A 22,441-nucleotide genomic window follows, 5' to 3' on the forward strand; every position below is an offset into this window, starting at 1 on the left:
TGAGAATTAGGTATTCAAAGTGTGATACCACTAACTAATTCTGTGATCTTTCTCTAGACACTTTCTATAGGTCTCATTTCCTCATCTCAGAAATGAGAGTGTGGGGAGTAGATGAGCTCTCAACTCCCTTTAAGCTCTAATCTAAAATCATTGTACCAAACATAGAAAGCAAGCTTTGAGAACCCAAGAGCCCCACCTCTCTGGCACTACCAACAACAGTGTTTACATATTATTTTCTATGTACCACCAACTACGTTATTTTAAATTATTATTTCATAAAAATACCAAATCTGGGTTCATTCTTGTCTTGTACTTCTTGATAATGTACAAAGACCCAGTTTTAGTATATCATTCCCTACCCCAGTTGCCTCCTTCACTAAAACAATAGGTTAAGAAGATTGTAGAATTTTAGAAACAGAAGTACACACACGTTTTGAAAATAATTCATATATAATTGTAAAGAAAATATTTTGACTCTAAAACACCTAATTACTCAAGGTCATAGATTTGTTCAGCTCAGTCTTAGAACTCAAGTCTTCTTCTTCCTTCTACTATTTCTACTATTGAATAACTAAATTAAATTGTTTGGAAGGGATTTGAAGATTAGGAAAAAAAACTACCAAACTTGCAATTTATATCATCTTAAAATTAAGAAAACCCTTATCCCCAATAATTACAAAAGCACAAAAACAGTAAAACAACAACAAAGTAAAAGTGTCCATAGCAAACCGGTAGAGCTTTACAGTTCAACATGTGACAATCATAAGGTCATAAGTCACTGCATTGCCCCAACCAGCATGAAATAATAAAGCATGTACTAAGTTAGATGTCATTTCACAATAGCTTTAAAAAATTGGCTATCAAATATACTTTCATAATAGCCACAGCTAAATATTAAGAATAATTATGAAATCAACTAGAATAAAGGTTAATTTTATTGTAAAAAGAAAAGTTAACATTTATTGCAACAAACTGTATGTCCTAAACACTGCATACTTAAGTTGAACTCTCAAATTGTTAAAAAAATTAAAATTCCATGTAAGATAACGTGCTGAACATTTACAACTAATCATATCATTAAACCTTTCTCTCCCCACAGATATTTTTGGAGCGCTAACAGCGTGAAAGAAAAAAATTCTAAAATAAGAGGCTTTCACTAAATTTGTTGTATTATAGATAGTTTTAATCTCGCTGAAACTTGCTCAAAAGAAAAAAAGTTTTAAAGCACTCAAAATTAATATTTGAGTTACTCTGGAAAAGTATGTTTAAGCATGCAGCTCTACTAAGATAAGTCATTAATATTTAAACTGGCCCAGAGATAAAATTAGGTGATGACACATTTCCATTCAAAATAATTGACTTTAAGGACCATATTGCAATATAAATAGTTTAAATGACCATCTGGCAACTGCAGAATCCCATAATTTATTATATATATGTAACATAAATAAGAACTTATTTCTTTAACATTCCAGCAGAAAAATATGCAACCCACGGAAATATATTACTAGAGAAGAGGGTTGTACTCCATAGTCAGATGACAGTGTATGTCAAAGTGCACTAGGAAATATAAAGTGGTTTTATCAACATAACACATCATCCTTGTTTCAACTACATGCCAGTAATTAGATTGTTATTGATTAAATAGCAGCCTATAAAAATGGGGAAAATATGAACTTGATCTTAGCTGAAATAATCTAAAAGGAATTAAAATCTCCATTCCATCTTTTTTTTTTTTTTGGTAATAAAGTATAGCAAAAGACAACAATGTAATCCTATAAACATCAGGGTTATATTGCCACAATTAGCTTTAGATTTTTACCTCAGATAAAAGAAACAAAATTGTAATCCTGAAACACAGCCCTAAATTTTTCTTTTTTTAGTCCTCTGACTTCATGACAGCTGATCCAAATTGTTGGTTTTCGGAATTGCTCTTGATGTTTCTAAACTTATCTTCCACCTTTCCACATCTCCACCGCCCCTCCCTCTCTTGCCTGCCTTCCCCCAATACCCTTTAATTCACAAACTCCACTGGAAACCCGTATTCAAGGGACATTTGTGACGGTAGTGAGGAATAAAAAGGCAACCTGTCATAATTAGGTGTCTGGGGGTTGAAATCACTCTCTACAACTAATTTTTGAACCACTATAAAATTGCTTACTTTCTAAACTATAACTTACTGGGTAAAATCAATACAAAAATTACCATTAAAACTCACACTCTAATCCAGGCTAACATAAAAATGATCATGCACAATTCAAAGAGAGAGGAACACTTAACAGATCTTTTCTCTTTTTTTTTCCCCCCTAAATGGAAGTTCCCCATAAGAATATTTTTATTTACTTGAAAATACAAAACACGAGTAGAACAAGCCAGAAGGAAATGAGAGCAGCTGGCTCTCTGAAGTTACAGAAGTAAAGAGAGCATGGGCTTCGAAACACTTCTATAGAGGTCAGTAAGTAGTTGATTTTTTTCAGTTATAGTTTAATTCAACAAAATATTTCTTGAAAATTCTTTTGCAATATGATTTACCAATATACATTTTCCTTGACTCAGAAATATGGAAGCAAGTGCCCATTACTTTGGCAAATACCTGTAAAAACGGCATTACACAATTACCAGGATATCCTCAGAAGGTAAATGCTATTAGGCACAAACCTATTTTGTCTATTTAATTTGCTCAGATAAACAGCAGTACATAATGAGAACTTATTGCTCAGTAAAATTAGGTGTGATCTTAAAAGTAAGAAAAAGTGGGTTTTAAGAAATATGTCCCAGGCTTATCTTAAACCCAACGTAAATTAAGATTTCCTAACAACTAGCCTATTTCAATCACCTGCAGGCCAGTGTGGATTAAGACTTATAATCAACCAATTAATACAGATGTTCTTTCACATTAGTCACTCATACTAAAATAAACCCTTTTGAGTCAATCTCTCCTTCACTAAAATCTCAAAAAGCCCCTAAAGTGATCTCTACACACATATGAATTTTACTACTATTACAATTTGCATTTAAGCTACATTTATGGAAGGTATGTTTCAGAATAGGTCTTTCATAAAATTTATAAACAGTCAACATAATGTTGAAAGTGGTCAGATTAACTAAAATATCTGTAACATCAATAGATAAAACCAAAACAGCATTATAATACAAATTATTTTATCAGTTATAAAAATATAATGGAATAGCCAAAGAAACATCACAAGAAGTAATTTCAATAAAATCTGACCACACGCTAATCACACATTTCTATACTGGAGTCATTCCACACTAAATTGACACACCTGAATACACAATGTGTTTTACCTTGTGTTTTTTTTTTTTTCTTTTACTAATAATATAGCCATAAAGAAGTAGAGGGTTTTAAGAAAAGGAAAAGATTATCATAAAGCTAAAAATACACAAAGAGCCAAAAGCAAATCTCCTTTAACATTCAGAAATCGTTTTATGAGTGAATATCAGGAACATTAAGGTTAAAAAAGACACTGATTGAAACACTCACTGCCAGAACCTCTGGAAGGAGAGGAAAAAGGAAGTAAAGAAAGTATCCATTAAAAAGGGGGAAAATCAATAAAAATCTCTTCTTTATGCCTCCCTTCTCTGAGAAAACATTCAACATGATGTTAATAAGAAAAATGAAAAAGGGACAGAATTTGCTTCACTCATCCTGTGCTTGTACAGGTCTTCATTTGCATTACGTTAATAAAATTAGACACAGGTGCAATTAATAATGAGATGTTAAAATCGACATAAATTTTCATAGCTTCATTAAATGGCAACCAACAGAGCCCTAAACTCCACCTAAGACTGAATTTACAAATTCATCTTGCGTCATTCTTTCTCTCCAATAATCATACCCTTCAGAAAACGATCAACTTTTTAATACTAAAGTTTCAACATAATCCCAATAAAAGCTCTAATTCCACCTGAAACCATTTACTTCTTTGCCTCTTTTCAGCAGTTTCACCATTAATGCTCAAGTAAAACAATGCTGAAAATCAAATCATGCAGAAATCTGCCTTCATCAATGTTACACGTTTATGCTAAATTTACTGAATTTCAGAATTTAAAAAGCATATTAAGGTAGAATGGCTAGTTCGTTTTACTTAAAGAATGTATTTGAGTATCAATGAGGTTTCTCTTGTTTTACTATCAACGAACTTAAACCTTAAAAAAAAAAAACTTTACTATGCTCAATCATGACACTCATAATTTTACAATTTAACATAATAACTGGATGTTGTGCTATGTTGACACATCAGAAGGAATTGCCTTCCCTCCCAAAACAGAGTGTAAAGTGACTTTTTTCAAGCATACTAAGAAAAAGCAATTTTAGGTGACATCTTAAAAAGTCAAATTACAATTTTTGCTTTAAAAAACTTAAATAGAAGGCAAGTTATTAGTGGATTTAATATTTCTATATCTAAATTCAGAAAGTCAGTATTCAGTATAGTTGTCTCAACATGTTGATATACCTGCTGATTACTCAGGGTCACTGGCCTTAATGTTTGGCTGGAACCAAAGTAACATATAGAGAAGAGAAAGCAACCAATTTTAGTTATATCAAGGCTATTGTTTGGAAACAACAGGCTAATTCAATGATGGTAAAAAAGAAACATTGTTTCAATTTATTTGGAAGAAGCTTTGTTCTGGGTAATCACAGTTCCCAATGTTAATCGCATAAGGTACAAAATTTTCAAACTTTCTCAAACTATCCTGTAAAGATATTATACCTTTTCATTAGGACACAAACTACTGATTATAATTCCAAATCACACATTGGCATAAAATAATCATTTCACTGGATATTAAAGAATCTTGAAAGAGCCACATCATCATTGCTTTGTCTACTATCATATGGCTGTTATGAGGCTGACACACTTTAAATGTTATAAACTACTAGAAAAAGTACTAAAATGATCTTTAATGATTTAAGGATAACTATATTCATCTAAGACTTACTCTCCAGATCCTAGATTCTATAGGGCTTAATGAAAGTTCATTGTGAATGGAAAATGATAAGTTCTTGTTCCATGCCTTTTTTGTAGTAAGGAAAATGATAACATTACCATGCTGATTATCAGAACAAAAAGCATTAATAATCACCAAGCTTTTCCTAAGATATATGATTTTTCTTTGTACGATTCCATGTTTTATAAATCAATGTAAGTTTCCTACAGAAAGCTTAGTCAAACCAACTGTACTTACTCTTTCAAGACAAACAAGCACATTCAATCATCAATTCCACTGCCAAAAATTTGAGATTGAAAAATTTAAAACACAGCATGTCTTTTAACGTTTAAACACAACAGCTTATGCGATAACATCTCAAATCTCCTTACTGAAAACATTTTAAACCTTCAATTCAGAATGATAGCAATAAAAAGCTGAAGTGTTCTTCTAAGTAAAAGATAATTATTATTTTAATAATAGATTAGTAGGTAGTTTACGTTAAGACACACAAGAACCAAGGATTTTTTTTTCTTTTGATAAGAAACATCTAAGCCTTTTAAAGGAACAGAACATAGCCTAAATCTAAGTCTAAATTTTTTCCCCAACAAGCAAAGCTTCCTACTTAAAGAGGAAAGAAAAGAGACACCTCAGTATTAGAATATACCTTTAACAGAAAAAGCATTTTTAAAGAGAGTTTTAAATAAAATCTTCAATGACTAGTTAATGTGAACACGAATATTTAAGAACTTACAGTACTTACATACAAAGAAATCACTGTGTCTACTATGCCCTTCCTCCTCCCTCAAAAAAACCCACTGATTAATCAATCAATCTTGTGTCTCTACAATTACATTTTTATATTTTCCTTCACACCTAAAATGTGATATACATTTATCTGAACTGGGGGTGGGGGTGCAGGATAGAGAACTTAACTCCTAGGAAGATACACCTACATTTAGAACTTTCTCCTGGTAATTACATTTTAACAGACCTTTTTGAGGTCAAATGGAAATGTCAATATACTTAAAAATGATGCAGAAAAAAGGAGACAGAGAAACAAATCAAACATAGCTGAGACTGAAGCTCAACAATGTTGGCCATCAGCTATCTACTTGAGAACTTGTAAGAACATTTGAAAGTAAAATCAAGCACCGTGTTGCCACCAATTCCTTTCTTAAAGAGACCAATCAGCAGACACAACTTATCTGCTTTAGGTCAGGAACGCTGTGGGCAAGTCCCACGTCTAACACTCTCGTCAGGTACACTGCGCACTGACTGCATTGCTTTAGCAATCTCAGAACTCAGATTCTTCAAGGTTCAGTTTGAAGAAAAGGGTTCATTGTTAGTACTTCTAATTTTTAACCCTTTAATCTCCTCAGGCTAACACTTCACAAATGTACAAATACAGCACAACGTTTGATTACGTGAAGTATTACGGGTGTTTTTCATCGTAGTGTAAGAGCATATTCTAAAACAGCTTTAAAAATATGCACAATAAGTATATATTTCTAAACACTATACCCCCTTGAATTTACATATTTTTTACTAAAGACACCTGTAAATGAGCAGTATTCTTTAAAATTTTTACATAAAAATTTCAATTACTGGCCAATGGGATACTAAATACCATTATTTCAGGGGGGAAAAAAAATACTGGGAAGGGTTTTGTACAGACCAATCACTTAGGTTTTCTACCATGCCTACTTTCAAGAGCCCGCTTAAACTAATTCACATGAAAAAGCACTTGAATTGTTGTCGAACACATTCAAATAAATGAATACTTAAATCTATCAATTGATCTTAAATGTACCATTCTCAAGAAACAGAAAGCATTAATCTTACCTTGAATAGCCATTAGAAAAAACCGATCGACCGGAGAAGTTCAAAGTCCCTAAGGAAGTCAAGTTATCATCTCCAGATCCCTGGCATCTATTCCAATTTTCTGAACCAACAGGAATTGGTGGAATGACATTAAAAATAGGTTTCTGATCCTGCTGTTGAGAAAGGGATGCTGTATTCATGTCATAGTGGTACATCTGTCCCCCAGAGGTACTCACACCATGAACAGAAATGGCAGACATTTTATTACCAATTATATTTGCTCCAGAAAAGCTGGCCTGACAATAAACTGGGCCCAGTTTCTCCTGCTTAATTACTCCAGGGGTGCAGAGTTCAATAAAATCTTCTTTTTCTGTTTTCACTTGGGGCAGTGGCACACTGTTAGGGCTTGATAAGATCAGATCTCCATTATCCTTAATTTTAGGTTTAGTGTCCGGTAAGACAAGAGGCTTACAGTCCTCTTTTGAGTTTCCTTCCAGAAGGAATGGATCATCCTCTCCTGCCAAAGGAGAAAGCAAACAGTTTTCATCTATCAAGAGGTCTGAGCTCCAAGGGCTCTCACTTGTCTCTTTACCTGGGGACCCAGAAGAAAACTCCAAATCCTGGAGTTTTTTCCTCCATATGTCAAAGGTGCTTTGGTCTGTGGTATACAACTTCACGTTACCCCCATTAGTGCCAGTCTGGCCCTTCAAATTTTGCTGTTCTGAAGATACATCAGAGTGAGTTTTTGGAAACTCCTTCTCTGTGGGGGCAGCAGAGGCAGCAGCTGATGCTGAATTCTTGGGGTTCTCTGGAACACTGGTCGACCTATTGAGGTTTGCGATGCTTTCTTCCAGAAGCCGAAAGTCTGTTTCCCCAGAGGAAAGGCTCATTTGGCCCTGCTGTGGGAATCCCAGGTCACTTCCCATTACTTTTGTCTCTGTCTCTCCCATATACAGTCCCATTGAGAGTGAAACTGCCTTGGACAGATCTGGCTGCTGCGCATTGCTTCCGGAGCCTTTTGGAAAATCAACCAAAAGTCTTTGCTGCTTGGAGTCAGCCTGAGAAGCAGCAGCCAGTGAGGGTGAAGATGCAGAAACCTTCACAGTAGCTCCTCCCCTTAGGGTTTTATAGAAGTCCATCACATTTCCCCTCTCTCGACTAAGCACACTGCTGGGGATTTCTTCTCTACTGGGGGGGCTTAATGATTCCTTGGGGTCCATCAGTGAATATCAGCTACAAAAAAAAGAGAGGGGGACATAATAAGCTATAAAATCACATTATCTCTGTGATCCGATTAGTAAGAGCCTGTTAAATGAACCTTTTAGTTAATTCCGAATCTAATTCCTTGTTATCAGAAGAGTAGATTCTGACTTCCGTAAAATAAAAGCCGTGTCTCCTGCTCGCATTCAGTGTGCCACATTTAAAAGTACAATGCAGTCCATTTGCACAGCTGAGAACAAAACTGTATCAAACTAAGCTTGGCTATTCATCCTGCCACTCACAAACTGGTAACTTTGTTAATCACGGACATTATAATTCATTACATCTGTTTATTCTGAAGGTTCAAGTTGATGTCAAAGTATTTAATTAAAAAAAAGGAAGTATGATCATTGAAATTCCTACCTCTTTTCAACCAGTCAAGGCTGTTGGCTTTTCTGAGAACTAATAAACATAAAATCTGATAAACACTATGCTAGAATTCTCTATCTCTAATTACTCCCAATTCCTCTCCTACCGGCTGGTCACACATCCAAACCTTTTAGTACAACCTACTGGTGAACCATGCATTTTACTTGGAAGATAAACAATGATGGTCTGCTCATCTTCCAATAGGGTAGGAAAAGGCTCCTATTTTTAACCGATATTTCTTACTGAATGTGCCTAATAGTGCCTGCTTTCAAATTTTGGACATATGAAATGAAACACACTGTATACAAGCTAACTAAAATTTAGATTTAAAAGGAATGTGTAGTAGCTTCTCATTACAATATTTTAAATACGGTATAAGAAATATAGCTCTCTCAAACCCTTACAACACAATAAAATCTAGATGAAGCTACATTTTCTTTTAAAACTACTTAAGACCCTCAGTATGAAATACTATTATGTCTCTAAATTAAGATTTTCCTTTCCATATATCGAAGTATTGAAAAACAAAGGGAAAAATAACCACCCCAGAACTGTAAAATCACATTCATATAAATCCAAGTAAAATAATACAATGCTCAGAATAATTCTCCCTGCATTCTAAACCTTCACCTATCCTAATTCTGAGCCTACTCTCAAGAGGGTTAGGTTGCTAGAAGATTGTTGACAATCAAGATGGTTTAAGAGGCGGGCAGAGACTTTGATAAGCATATTTGCGACAGTATAGTCAAATCCTGTCCAATGAAAGGAAAGTTTTCCCGTATAGAGACTTTAAGAAGCATAAACTTCACTGGCCCTCGCTAAAAGTGGAGCGTGATGAAGGTAGACAGAGAGGTGGGGACGTGCCACTACAAATCTTGAGGTTGAGGGTAAACTGCTTATCTCCCCGCCCCTCCGCCCTGTTTAGCTGATAACGATCTCTAAACACAAGGTATCAAATGGAGCCTAATGAATTTCCACGCCACTTTGACAGCTGCCTTCAAACTCGAAACCAAAACAATACTTCATAAAACGAAACGATCCCTCAAACGATTTTATCCCCCCGTTTAAATTGCAAATAACCCTGTCACAGTAATTGGCCTTAATGAACCATGCCAAGGGGTCTTAAGCAGCATTACAAGGCTGCAATTACCAAGTCTGCAACCTCAAAACGTCCGACTAGCGCTTGTCAAAAATCGCACCACGAAACTATTATGGTTCGGGAGGGTCTTCTTCTAAAAGGGGCCACTTCAAAACGTCAGGAGCGAAGTGATGCCAAGCGCTAAAGAACAAACCCTCGCGGGGCGGGGGAGGGGGGGTAGAGAAAAGCGCGAGGTTAAAAAAGAAATATGTCCAGACCTGTTGAGTTCTTTCTCCGACACGCCCACTTCTACCAGATAACACCAGCCCTGGCCGAAGTCTCCGAGTAGCAGTCTGTCAGCCCCCTGCGTGTGTACACGCGCGCACACACACACACTCACACACACCCCTGCGCGCCCGCCAGAAAGGAGACGCACTGGAGCCTCGACACAAACCCTGCTCGCGCTCGGGCGCTCTAGGGTGGAGCGGACAGAGTCGGGCGAGCAGGATTCAGACGCGGCTCAGCGTTCACCAAAAAAATGGGTGTCTGGGAGGCCCCCTGGGAGGGAAAAGAAAAGGGACTTGGGGAAGAAGGAAAAAAAAAAAAGAGAGAGAGACCAGGATTCCTCACCAGCGAACGAGAGCCTGGAAACCCGGACGGCTCGACGAGGCTCCACTCGCAGAGAGCTCGGGTTCCTCCCCCTCGGCCAGGGGACGGCGGTCCAGGGAGAGGAAGAGGCCAGCGCTGTCACCCGCGCGCTGCCCTGTCGTCACCGTCCCCCGGCCCTCGCCAGCCCCCACCCCCACTACCCGAAGCTAATAAAACTTTGCAGGCTCCCGCGGCGCCCCCGAGCCGGCCTCCCGGCCCCGGCCCGCACCTCGGGGCGCGAGCGCCCGTGGGGGCCCAGCCCCCGGCCCTCCCCTCCCCTTACCTCTGCCGGCGGCGCCACTCACCCCACACCGTCCGCCGCTCCCACCGCAGCCGAGATAAACAACTTAGCGTGTGAAAGCAGGAGGAGCGGGAGCGAGAGATTTTTTTTCTCTCTAAAAAAAGGAAGTAAACAGCCGCCCCCTTCTCCATGGGGGGAGGGGAGAGCCCCTATTTGAGAAAGTCTCCCATTTCCCGGCTGACAAGCCAGCTCCCCGCCCCGCGCCCGTCTTCGCGGGCCGGGGCTCTCGGGCGCGCGTCCTCCGTGCCGGCGCCCCGCCGCTCCCGCCGCTCCGGCTGCTGCGTCTCTTTCCACCCACTAGAATCCGTCCCCGACGGGCGGGCGGTGACTGGGGCTCCCGTCACAGACTCGAGCTCGCAAAATGGAGGAGGAGGAGGACGAGGAGGAGGAGGGGAGGCAGCGCGGACAAGCGAAAGGGCCGCCCGGCCGCTGCAGACGAGCGGGACCGAGCTGGGGGCGGGCGGAGGCGGCGCCGCGGCGCGCACACACTCGCACACACACGCGCTCCCACCCCACCCCCGGCCGCTCCCCGCCCGAGGGGCCGCGCGGCGGCGCGGGGAACGGTGCAACCTGTTGGCGACGCTAGGCAACTGCAGGGGCGGCCGCGGCCCCCGCCCCCACGCCCTCCGCGCGGGCCCCGCCACCCCGGCCGCGACGGCGCCTGCCCGCCCGCGGCCCCCCGGCACGGCCCCCGCCGAGGCTGCTTCCTGGGCGCCCGAGGCTTCTCCTCGACCCCCACCCCTCACCCCCCAGGAGAAAGGAGAGGAGGCGGCGGCGGGGGCCGACCTGGTCTTTCTGGGGCGGGCTTCGGAGGGAAGCCGAGTTTCTCTAGTTTCTCTTCTCGCTGCTCCTTCCCGCCCCAGCCCAGCTCTGCGACTCCCGACCCAGTCCGGAGCTCGCCCGGTCCCTCGGCAGCAACCGTCAGCGCCCCTGCGGGTGACAGCGGGCTGGCTGGGGGAGCCGGGGCGCGGCCCGCAGCAGAGCCGCGAGGGTGGTCCGCGCCGCCGCCCCCGGGCCGAGTTGAGCGAAGTGTGTCACTTCGCACGAGGCTACAGGGTTGCAGGGAAACGGTGCAGCGGCGTCTCGGCCCCTCGTAGGGCCGGACGGCCAGACACGCCCTCTGGGGAGGCTTCAGGGAGGGGAGGGCAGGGAAGGGGGTCGGCGCATACATACTCTGGGCCGGGGGGGAGTCGCGTGCCGGCGGTCCCCCACCCCCGCATCGTCTGGGCGGCCCTGTCTGCAGCCGCCGCCGCGTGCTCGCACCGGGAGAGAAGTTGCAAAGCAGAACCCACCCTCCCCTGCGCCCCGACTGTCCCCCACCCTCTTCTCCGAGCCTGCGAGGCGGCAGCGGCGGCGGCAGAAGGAGGCACCGCCTGCCAAGTTCAACCCCCATCTCTCCCTCCCTCCTAGCGCGCTCACACTTGAAGGAAGTTGCACGCCAAATGCAAAACCTCCAGCGAACTGGATTTCTTTGCATTTTTAAATTATTATTTTTAAGGAAAGCGGGAGGTGGCAGGCTTAAAAGCAAGTTGCAAGCGAAACAGTAAGTTGCTTGCACAGTACGCCCTCCTTCCCCCACCCCAACTCCTGACCTCTCCTTCCACCCCCTTCGGGGCCCACGTCCAAGTTTCCCGCGGAGGCCCCTCCCCCGAATCTTGACATTTGCTGCACTCGCCTCAATGCGTCGCCCACCCTTTCGTGTTCGTGGGACCCCCATCCCTCCAAATAAAACAGAACACACGCAGCTTTAAAATGTCAGCATTAAACTCCTTCCAGCTCTTCCCGTTACGCGCCTCCCCCTCTGTCCGAGGGAAACACGTGGCCTGTCCCCAACGAAAGGGGAGTGGGGCGAGAGGAGTCCGCGCCGGTGGCCCCCGCCCCAGCCCCCTTCCCCAGCTCGCCGCGTCTGGAGGGCTTGGGCGACGCCGGGATCGAGCCGCCTACCTTGGGCGGCACATATTATGATTTGTGTGACTCGGAGAAAGGTTGTGCTGTGTTGCTTTAGGGGTTGGGGAGGTAACTTTTGCGACCCCACAGGTGACAGCGCTTGCCAGCTGCAGCCGGGGTCGGAGGCTGCCGCAGCTCCACCTAGCTCTGCCCGGGCGCCCGGCCGCGCTCAGACTGGCGGCGGCTGCTCTGCCCTGACATCTTGCAGAGGATTTGGGGGGAGTGCGTGCCGGAAGCCGCCTGCCGCCATCTTGGTAAAGGCAGCTGACACCGCCCCGCCGCGCGTCCACCATCTTGGCCAAGGTTCTCTCTAGCGGGCAGCCTAGGTTGCCCTCTCTCGGTTCTGGGGGTGTAGGCGCTGCCCCGTGTGTCGTTCGAGATGACGGGAGAGAACTAGGCTATTAGCGAGCCGCCCGCCCGGAGGCGATCTGCGCGGGCCGCCTCCAGATGATGCCAGGGCCGCCATCTTGGCAAAGGAAGATACGCTCACAGCCTCGGAAGAGAGAAGGGAACCAAGACCTTTGCCAACCCTCAGCCAACCCTGGCTGCTAGAACCCTCAGCCAGGAGAATTTTTATGAAGAAAGCCGAGCAACCCAGTTGTTAACAAAACCCCTCTGGATACAGACGAGATGATTCCTCTTTTCTTTCCCTTGGTTCAAGTCAACTGGAGGGAGGCCCCTGTCTTGGGTGCTCATAGTGGATAGTAAATGAGAATTGACTCGAGAACGCTACTTAGCCTACCTGCCAGGTGTCCTGCCTTCTGAGTCTCAAATATTAGAATCAGATGTCTTTGCTGCATTGGGTCCCCAAACAACCAACAGCTTCATGAAAAAAAAATCAAGACTCAAACCTACAATACAAAATGTTACGCATGTTTTAAAAATGAGTTAAATAACGTACTGAAATGATCATCCTTGTACATCTGCTTAGAATAGTAGGAACTATTTATATATGTAGTATATTATATATAATAATTTGTACATATATATATGTAAAGGGACCATAACAGATACCTAATCAAGTACCTCTTCCCATACCATAAACCTATTGCATAGTTGAATCTGTGCTCTAAAAAAAATCCACCTCATCTCTCTTACCTGTTCACATTGTAGGTGGTGCATACCCTGCTTTTAAACAACATCTGCTTTTATAAGAGTTCCCAATTAACTTTCTCCCCACTCATTTTTTCCTGCAGGTCCAGTGGATAACTTTAAAATGGGAGAGGACACATCATTTCAAATTAAAAATCACCCTTGAAAACACTTTCAATGGAGCAAAAGTGTGGAATTTTCCTGATTTTTTCTTTTCAGTGGTCTAAATATGCCTGTTAATTTTTTAATTTGATAGAAAAAACTCTCATTCTTTAGTCTTGCATGCTCATTTGAAAGCATGCACAAACTGTAGATTAGCCCAGTGTTTGCTTTTCAGAGTTAGAATTGTGCTTTATGGCTAACATTTATTGATTAACCCAACAGACACATACACACACGTCTGCTGCCCACTTCTGCTGACAATAGCTGAATGGATAGGTATTACTCTAATTTTTCAACATGAGGAAACTGAGGCTTACAGAGCTTGAGGTGTATCCAAGACCACACAGCTAAGCATGGAGGATAGAAATAGACAATATTAACGAGATTTTTCTTCACTGATCTTGTAACTTCCATGAAAGAGTATGTAAATTCCATGATAGGCTTGCAATAAGTGTGTATGGAATTTAGTTCAAGAAATGAAATCCAGTGTACCAGAAAAGACATGAGATTAAGCATGTAATAACAACAGCAATTCTAACAGTAGTTAATATTTATTGAACTTCTACTATCTGCCAGGCACCATTGAAAGTGTTTTATATATACTATCTTAAATCTGTAGATATGAAAATTACTAATCTGTAACCCTGGGAAGTTATAATTACTACAGAAGAAGAAATAGGATGAATCCCCATCTGAGGGGGAATATATTTGATTGTCTCAGAAGCAAAGGTGAGAATGAAGGTAATATATCCAAACTCAATCAAGGCAAGAACCTTTTCTGTCTTGTTCATTGCTATATGTCCCACTCCTACAACAGAGACCAGTACGTAGTTATAATAAAACATTCAGTCAACTAGTCATAATATCACTTTTACTGAATTGTTGTGGAGGCCAAATGAGTTAATGAAATGTGTACAGGTAGTACTCAAGATCCTCATTTTAACTGTCTTACGTTTAAACACCCGAGTACTCCTTCCTAAAACAAACAAACAAAGACCTATTACTGTTTGTTCCTATACTGTCCTGTACTTTGGTAGCACATTACAGTGATAGCTTGTTATTTCTGGATTCATTTGTTAAATTTCTGTGTCCTCCACTAGAATATAAAAGCCCTGTGGTGGCAGAGCCTGTGTCTGTCTTTTTCATCGCTATATCACTAGTGCATAGTAGGTGCCCAGTGGATATCTGTTAAATGATGAGTGAATGAAGGAAGGAAGGAAGGAATGGAAAGGGTTTGAGACTGTGTCCTAAGGTCAATGAAACCTTAAACCTGAATAGTAACAAACCACTTTTTACATTTATATAGCAGTTGATATATTATCCAAGTGAGTTCTCCCATTTTGTTCATCTCTTGTATCATTTCTATTAAAATAATCCAGGCCTCACTGCCAGATTACTCCTCCAAATCAATGAAATCCTGTCATGCTCCTGCTCAAGTATCTACAGTAAATCCCTATGCCAGTGTACACAGATCTCAACTCCCATTCTGGTATGTACTTAAGACCACCGTTTTCACTTGTCCCTTCATAGAGGGCAAAACCTTCTCACTGATGGGATTGGACTGGTATTTAATTCAATTAAAAAGTCAGTTAAAAAATAAAAAGTTGGGCTTCCCTGTTGGAGCAGTGGTTGAGAGTCTGCCTGCCGATGCAGGGGACACGGGTTCGTGTCCCGGTCCAGGAAGATCCCACATGCCGCGTAGCGGCTGGGCCCGTGATCCATGGCCGCTGACCCTGCGCGTCCGGAGCCTGTGCTCCGCAACAGCAGAGGCCACATCAGTGAGAGGCCCGCGTACCGAAAAAAAAAAAAAAAGTTAAAGCAAGGGAATCGTAAAAAAAAAAATTATACTTGGAAATTTTAAGCTTTAAAACCTACAACCTGTGATTGAACATTTATTTTCTAATCCTCTGATGAAGGTCTAAAGCTTTGGGGAGCCCACTGACTGGCGTTCCATGTTTTCATTCATGTATAAACTGTACCCACATGGCATCAGTACAGCATAGCTGTTAAGAGCCAGACTGGCTGGCTGGCCTCCACCACCTCTATGAAGAATGTAATAACCTTGGGCAACCTAACTCTCTGTGCCTCAGTTTCCATCATCTATAAAATGGGGATGATAATAGTATTAATTCAAGTTATTATAAACAGTAAACAAGTTCGATATATGTGAAGTGCTTAGACTAATTCCTGGGGTATATTAAGTGTTCAATCGTCATTAGCAATTATTATTAATATGTAGTATTACGATTTCCCCAGTTTCCTTTAAAGAGCAACAAATAAAAATACTTACAAAATGAGTGTAGATTTCTAAATTTTTATGGTTCATCCCCCCTGCCCTTGCCACAGTCTTTTAAAGTAGTCTTACATCCACCTAGTTTGACAGCAGTTATTTATAGGGCGTTTTTCCATTTAGATTTTATAGAACAACAACTATTTCTTCTATTACTCATATTTCATCATTTTACTTAATATTTAATTAAATCGAGTAATTACAAGAACGACACAAATGGAATAAACATATTTTTTGGGGAAAAAAACTCGCAAAACACCAGGAAGTGTTGGTAAGCACAGAGCATAACTGGTAGGAACAGCAATGTGTGGAGTACAGGAAGTAATCTCAGCCCCAGTGTTCAGCCTGCCCTGCATCAATCAGTATGTTTTCCAGGGAGAACGGAAAACCTGGATTACTTGAGATGAATGCATTCAGTAGTTTCAGTTAAGAGACAGCCTGATGAAGAAAGAGCACAGCGTATACCACATTCATTCCCACCTTTACTGTTGTTTATCACACATGGTTCCTTTGACATAAGGAGACCTTGTAACTTATTTTCCTATAGCCCATGATTCCTTGTTGTGGCTGTAGTTTCCATTGATTCTATCATCCTATCCCTCCACCCCACTTTAGATCTATGATATCAAATGAAAATTGGAATCAAATAAATTTTTATCATTTTGGTATGTATTAATAATTTTGAATATGATAGTCCATTGAATATGTTAATTTTATATTAAGCCAACACGATCATCTTATGTGGGTTGTCAGAACTTACTTTAAAAAAACTGTCCCTGGAATGTCTCTGTGTGTCTCATGGTTCTGTTCAGAATCAGCTAGGACCCCATTTGACAAGGACATCTTATTGCCATGTGGCTGACAGGGTCTTGGTGCTACAGCCGGGTGTCAGGCCTGTGCCTCTGAGATGGAAGAGCCAAGTTCAGGACATTGGTCCACCAGAGACCTCCCAGCTCCACGTAATATCAAACGGCAAAAGCTTCCATCTCAACGCTAAGACCTAGCTCCACTCAACGACCAGCGAACTACAGTGCTGGACACCCTATGCCAAACAACTAGCAAGACAGGAACACAACCCTACCCATTAGCAGAGAGGCTGCCTAAAATTATACTAAGTTCACAGACACCCCAAAACACACCACCATACATAGTCCCTCCCAGCAAAAAGACAAGATCCAGGCTCATCCACCAGAACACAGGCACTAGTCCCCTCCACCAGGAAGCCTACACAACACACTGAACCAACCTTAGCCACTGGGGGCAGACACCAAAAACAATGGGAACTACGAACCTGCAGCCTGTGAAAAGGAGACCCCAAACACAGTAAGTTAAGCAAAATGAGAGGACAGAGAAACACACAGCAGATGAAGGAGAAAGGTAAAAACCCATCAGAACAAACAAATGAAGAGGAAATAGGCACTCTACCTGAACATTAATTCAGAGTAATGATAGTAAAGATAATCCAAAATCTTGGAAATAGAATGGAGAAAATACAAGAAACGTTTAACAAGGACCTAGAAGAACTAATGAGAAAACAAACAATGATGAATAACACGATAAATGATATTAAAAATTCTGTAGACGGAATCAATAGCAGAATAACTGAGGCAGAAGAACACATAAGTGACCTGGAAGATAAAACAGTGGAAATAACTGAGCAGAATAAAGAAAAAAGAATGATAAGAAATGAGGACAATCTGAGAGACCTCTGGGACAACATTAAACGCACCAACATTCGAATTATACGGGTTCCAGAAGAAGAAGAGAAAAAGAAAGGGACTGAGAAAACATCTGAAGATATTATAGTTGAAAACTTCCTCAATATAGGAAAGGAAACAGTTGAGCCCAGGAAGCACAGAGAGTCCCATACAGGATAAATCCAAGGAGAAACACACCAAGACACATATTAATCAAACTATCAAAAATTAAATACAAAGAAAAAATATTAAAAGCAGCAAGGGAAAAAAAACAAATAACATACAAGGGAATCCCCATAAGGTTAACAGCTGATCTTTCAGCAGAAACTCTGCAAGCCAGAAGGGAGTAGCAGGACATATTTAAAGTGATGAAAGGGAAAAACCTACAACCAAGATTACCCAGCAAGGATCTCATTCAGATTCGACAGAGAAATTAAAACCTTAACAGACAAGCAAAAGCTAAGAGATTTCAGCACCACCAAACCAGCTTTACAACAAATGCTAAAGGAACTTCTCTAGGCAAGAAACACAAGAGAAGGAAAAGACCTATAATAAACCCAAAACAAGAAAACGGTAAGAGGAACATACATATGGATAATTACCTTAAATGTAAATGGATGAAATGCTCCCACCAAAAGACAAAGACTGGCTGAATGGATAAAAAAAACAAACACCTGTATATATGCTGTCTACTAGAGACCCACTTCAGACCTAGGGACACATAGAGACTGACAGTGAGGGGATGGAAAACGATATTCCATGCAAATGGAAATCAAAGGAAAGCTGGACTAGCAATTCTCATATCAGACAAAATAGACTTTAAAATAAAGATTATTACAAGAGACAAGGAAGGACACTACATAATGATCAAGGGATCAATCCTAGAAGAAGATATAACAATTGTAAATATTTATGCACCCAACATAGGAGCACCTCAATACATAAGGCAAATTCCACCAGCCATAAAAGGGGAAATAGACAGTTACACAATCATAGTAGGGGACTTTAACACCCCACTTTCATCAATGGACAGATCATCCAAAATGAAAATAAATAAGGAAACACAAACTTTAAATGATACACTAAACAAGATAGACTTAATTGATATTTATAGGACATTCCATCCAAAAACAACAGAATACACTTTTTCTCAAGTGCTCAGGGAACATTCTCCAGGATAGATCATATCTTGGGTCACAAAGCAAGCCTTGGTAAATATAAGAAAACTGAAATCGTATCAAGTGTCTTTTCCGACCACAAGGCTATAAGAGTAGATATCAATTACAGGAAAAAAATCTGTAAAAAATAGAAACACATGGAGGCTAAACAATACATGACTAAATAACCAAGAGATCACTGAAGAAATCAAAGAGGAAATCAAAAAATACCTAGAAACAAATGACAAGGAAAACACAATGACCCAAACCCTATGGGATGCAGCAAAAGCAGTTCTAAGAGGGAAGTTTATAGCAATACAATCCTACCTCAAGAAACAAGAAACTTCTCAAATAAACAACCTAACCTTACACCTAAAGCAATTAGAGAAAGAAGAACAAAAAAACCCCAAGGTTAGCAGAAGGAAAAAAAATCATAAAGATCAGGTCAGAAATAAATGAAAAAGAAATGAATGAAACAATAGCAAAGATCAATAAAACTAAAAGCTGGTTCTTTGAGAAGATAAACAAAATTGATAAACCATTAGCCAGACTCATCAAGAGAAAAAGGGAGAAGACTCAAATCAATAGAAGTAGAAATGAAAAAGGAGAAGTAACAACTGACACTGCAGAAATACAAAGGATCATGAGAGATTACTACAAGCAACGATATGCCAATAAAATGGACAACCATGAAGAAATGGACAAATTCTTAGAAAAGTACAACCTTCCAAGACTGAACCAGGAAGAAATAGAAAATATATACAGACCAATCACAAGCACTGAAACTGAAACTGTGATTAAAAGTCTTCCAACAAACAAAAGCCCAGCACCAGATGGCTTCACAGGTGAATTCTATCAAACATTTAGAGAAGAGCTAAGACTTATCCTTCTCAAACTCTTCCAAAATATAGCAGAGGGAGGAACACTCCAAACTTATTCTAAGAGGCCACCATCAGCCTGATACCAAAACCAGACAAAGACGTCACAATAAAAGAAAACTACAGGCCAATATCACTGAGGAACATGAATGCAAGAATCCTCAGCAAAATACTAGCAAACAGAGTCCAACAGCACGTTAAAAGGATCATACACCGTGATCAAGTGGAGTTTATCCCAGGAATGCAAGGATTCTTCAATATATGCAAATCAATCAATGTGATACATCATATTAACGAACTGAAGGGTAAAAGCCATATGATCATCTCAATAGACATAGAAAAATCTTTGACAAAATTCAACACCAATTTATGATAAAAACTCTCCAGAAAGTAGGCATAGAGGGAATCTACTTCAACATAAAAAAGGCCATATATGACAAACTCACAGCCAACATCATTCTCAATGGTAAAAAAATGAAACCATTTCCACTAAGATCAGGAACAAGACAAAGTTGTCCACTCTCACCATTATTACTCAACATACCTTTGGAAGTTTTAGCCACAGCAATAAGAGAAGAAAAAGAAATAAAAGGAATACAAATAGGAAAAGAAGTAAAGCTGTCACTGTTTGCAGATGACATGACACTATACATAGAGAATTCTAAAGATGCTACCAGAAAATTACTAGAGCTAATCAGTGAATTTGGTAAAATAGCAGGATACAAAATTAATGCACAGAAATTGCTTGCATTCCTATACACTAATGATGAAAAATGTGAAAGAGAAAATAAGGAAACACTGCCATTTACCATTGCAACAAAAAGAATAAAATATCTAGGAATTAACCTACCTAAGGAGACAAAAGACCTGTATGCAGAAAACTCTAAGACACTGATGAAAGAAATTAAAGATGATACAAGCAGATGGAGAGATATACCATGTTCTTGATTGGAAGAATCAACACTATAAAAATGACTCTACTACCCAAAGCAATCTACAGATTCAATGCAATCCCTAACCAACTACCACTGGCATTTTTCACAGAACTAGAACAAAAAATTTCACAATTTGTATGGAAACACAGAAGACCCCGAATAGCCAAAGAAATCTTGAGAAAGAAACATGGAGCTGCAGGAATCAGGCTTCTGGACTTCAGACTATACTACAAAGCTACAGCAATTAAGACAGTATGGTACTGGCACAAAAACAGAAATATAGATCAGTGGATCAGGATAGAAAGCCTAGAGATAAACCCACAGACATATGGTTACCTTATTTTTGATAAAGGAGGCAAGAGTATACAATGGAGAAAAGACAGCCTCTTCAATAAGTGGTGCTGGGAAAACTGGACAGCTACATGTAAAAGAATGAAATTAGAACACTCCCTACCACCATACACAAAAATAAACTCAAAATGGATTAAAGACCTAAATGTAAGGCCAGACACTTTAAAACTCTTAGAGGAAAACATAGGCAGAACACTCTGCCATAAATCACAGCAAGATCCTTTTTGACCCACCTCCTAGAGAAATGGAAAGAAAAATAAAAATTAAAAAATGGGACCTAATGAAACTACAAAGCTTTTGCACAGCAAAGGAAACCATAAACAAGACAAAAGGACAAACTTCAGAATGGGAGAAAATATTTGCAAATGAAGCAACTGACAAAGGATTACTCTCCAAAATTTACAAGCATCTCATGCAGCTGAATATCAAAAAAACCCAATCCAGAAATGGGCAGAAGACCTCAATAGACATTTCTCCAAGGAAGATATACAGATTGCCAACGAACACATCAAAGAATGCTCAACATCACTAATCATTAGAGAAATGCAAATGAAAACTACAATGAGTTATCACCTCACACCGGTCAGAATGGCCATTATCAAAAAAGCTAGAAACAATAAATGCTGGAGAGGGTGTGGAGAAAAGAGGACCCTCTTTCACTGTTGGTGGGAATGTAAATTGATACAGCCACTATGGAGAACAGTATGGAGGTTCCTTAAAAAACTAAAAATACAACTACTATTTGACCCAGCAATCCCACTACTGGGCATATACTCTGAGAAAACCATAATTCAAAAAGAGTCATGTACCAAAATGTTCATTGCAGCTCTATTTACAATAGCCAGGACATGGAAGCAACCTAAGTGTCCATCGACAGATGAATGGATAAAGAAGATGTGGCACATATATACTATGGAAGAGTATTCAGCCATAAAAAGAAACGAAATTGAGTTTTTTGTAGTGAGGTGGATGGACCTAGAGTCTGTCATACAGAGTGAAGTAAGTCAGAAAGAGAAAAATAAATACCGTATGCTAACACATATATATGGAATCTGAAAAAAAAAAGAAGTTTCTGCATAACCTAGGGGCAGGACAGGAATAAAATCGCAGATATAGAGAATGGACTTAAGGACACGAGGAAGGGTAAGGGTAAGCTGGGACGAAGTGAGAGAGTGGCATGGATTTATACATACTAGCAAATGTAAAACAGCTAGTGGGAAGCAGCCACATAGCACAGGGAGATCAGCTCAGTGCTGTGTGACCACCTAGAGGAGGAGGATAGGGAGGGTGGGAGGGAGACGCAAGAGGGAGGAGATATGGGGATATATGTATTTGTAGAGGTGATTCACTTTGTTATAAAGCAGAAACTAACACACCATTGTAAAGCAATTATACACCAATAAAGATGTTAAAAAAAAACACACAAAAGTGTTCCTACAGCTATCATAGCTATTAGATGTCTCTTTAAAATAGTATCTTGTCTTTGGGAAACACTGCTG

At 40.6% G+C, this 22,441-nt stretch overlaps 1 protein-coding gene across 5 annotated transcripts in view; it reads right to left on the reverse strand.

Moving 5' to 3' along the window:
- The window catches only part of NR3C1 (nuclear receptor subfamily 3 group C member 1), a 128,554-nt gene extending 116,814 nt beyond the window's left edge, over window positions 1-11,740 (reverse strand). Inside the window, exons 1-2 of one of the 5 annotated variants that reach the window (XM_082650891.1) lie at window positions 11,607-11,740; window positions 6,799-8,010 (exon numbers count right to left, since the gene is read on the reverse strand). In XM_082650891.1, the coding sequence (XP_082507017.1) occupies window positions 6,799-7,997 (1,199 nt within the window). In that variant the 5' untranslated portion in view covers window positions 7,998-8,010; window positions 11,607-11,740. Of the gene's footprint in view, window positions 1-6,798; window positions 8,011-9,762; window positions 9,885-10,114; window positions 10,287-10,415; window positions 10,844-11,219; window positions 11,384-11,606 lie in introns of those variants that run through there. The other 4 variants (XM_082650888.1, XM_082650887.1, XM_082650889.1 and 1 more) reach the window with 4 other exon arrangements.
- Between the last annotated feature and the right edge of the window lie 10,701 nt (window positions 11,741-22,441).

The sequence above is a fragment of the Grampus griseus genome (assembly GCF_964374135.1).
Source record: "Grampus griseus genome assembly, chromosome: 3".
In the NCBI taxonomy this organism is placed as follows: domain Eukaryota; kingdom Metazoa; phylum Chordata; class Mammalia; order Artiodactyla; family Delphinidae; genus Grampus; species Grampus griseus.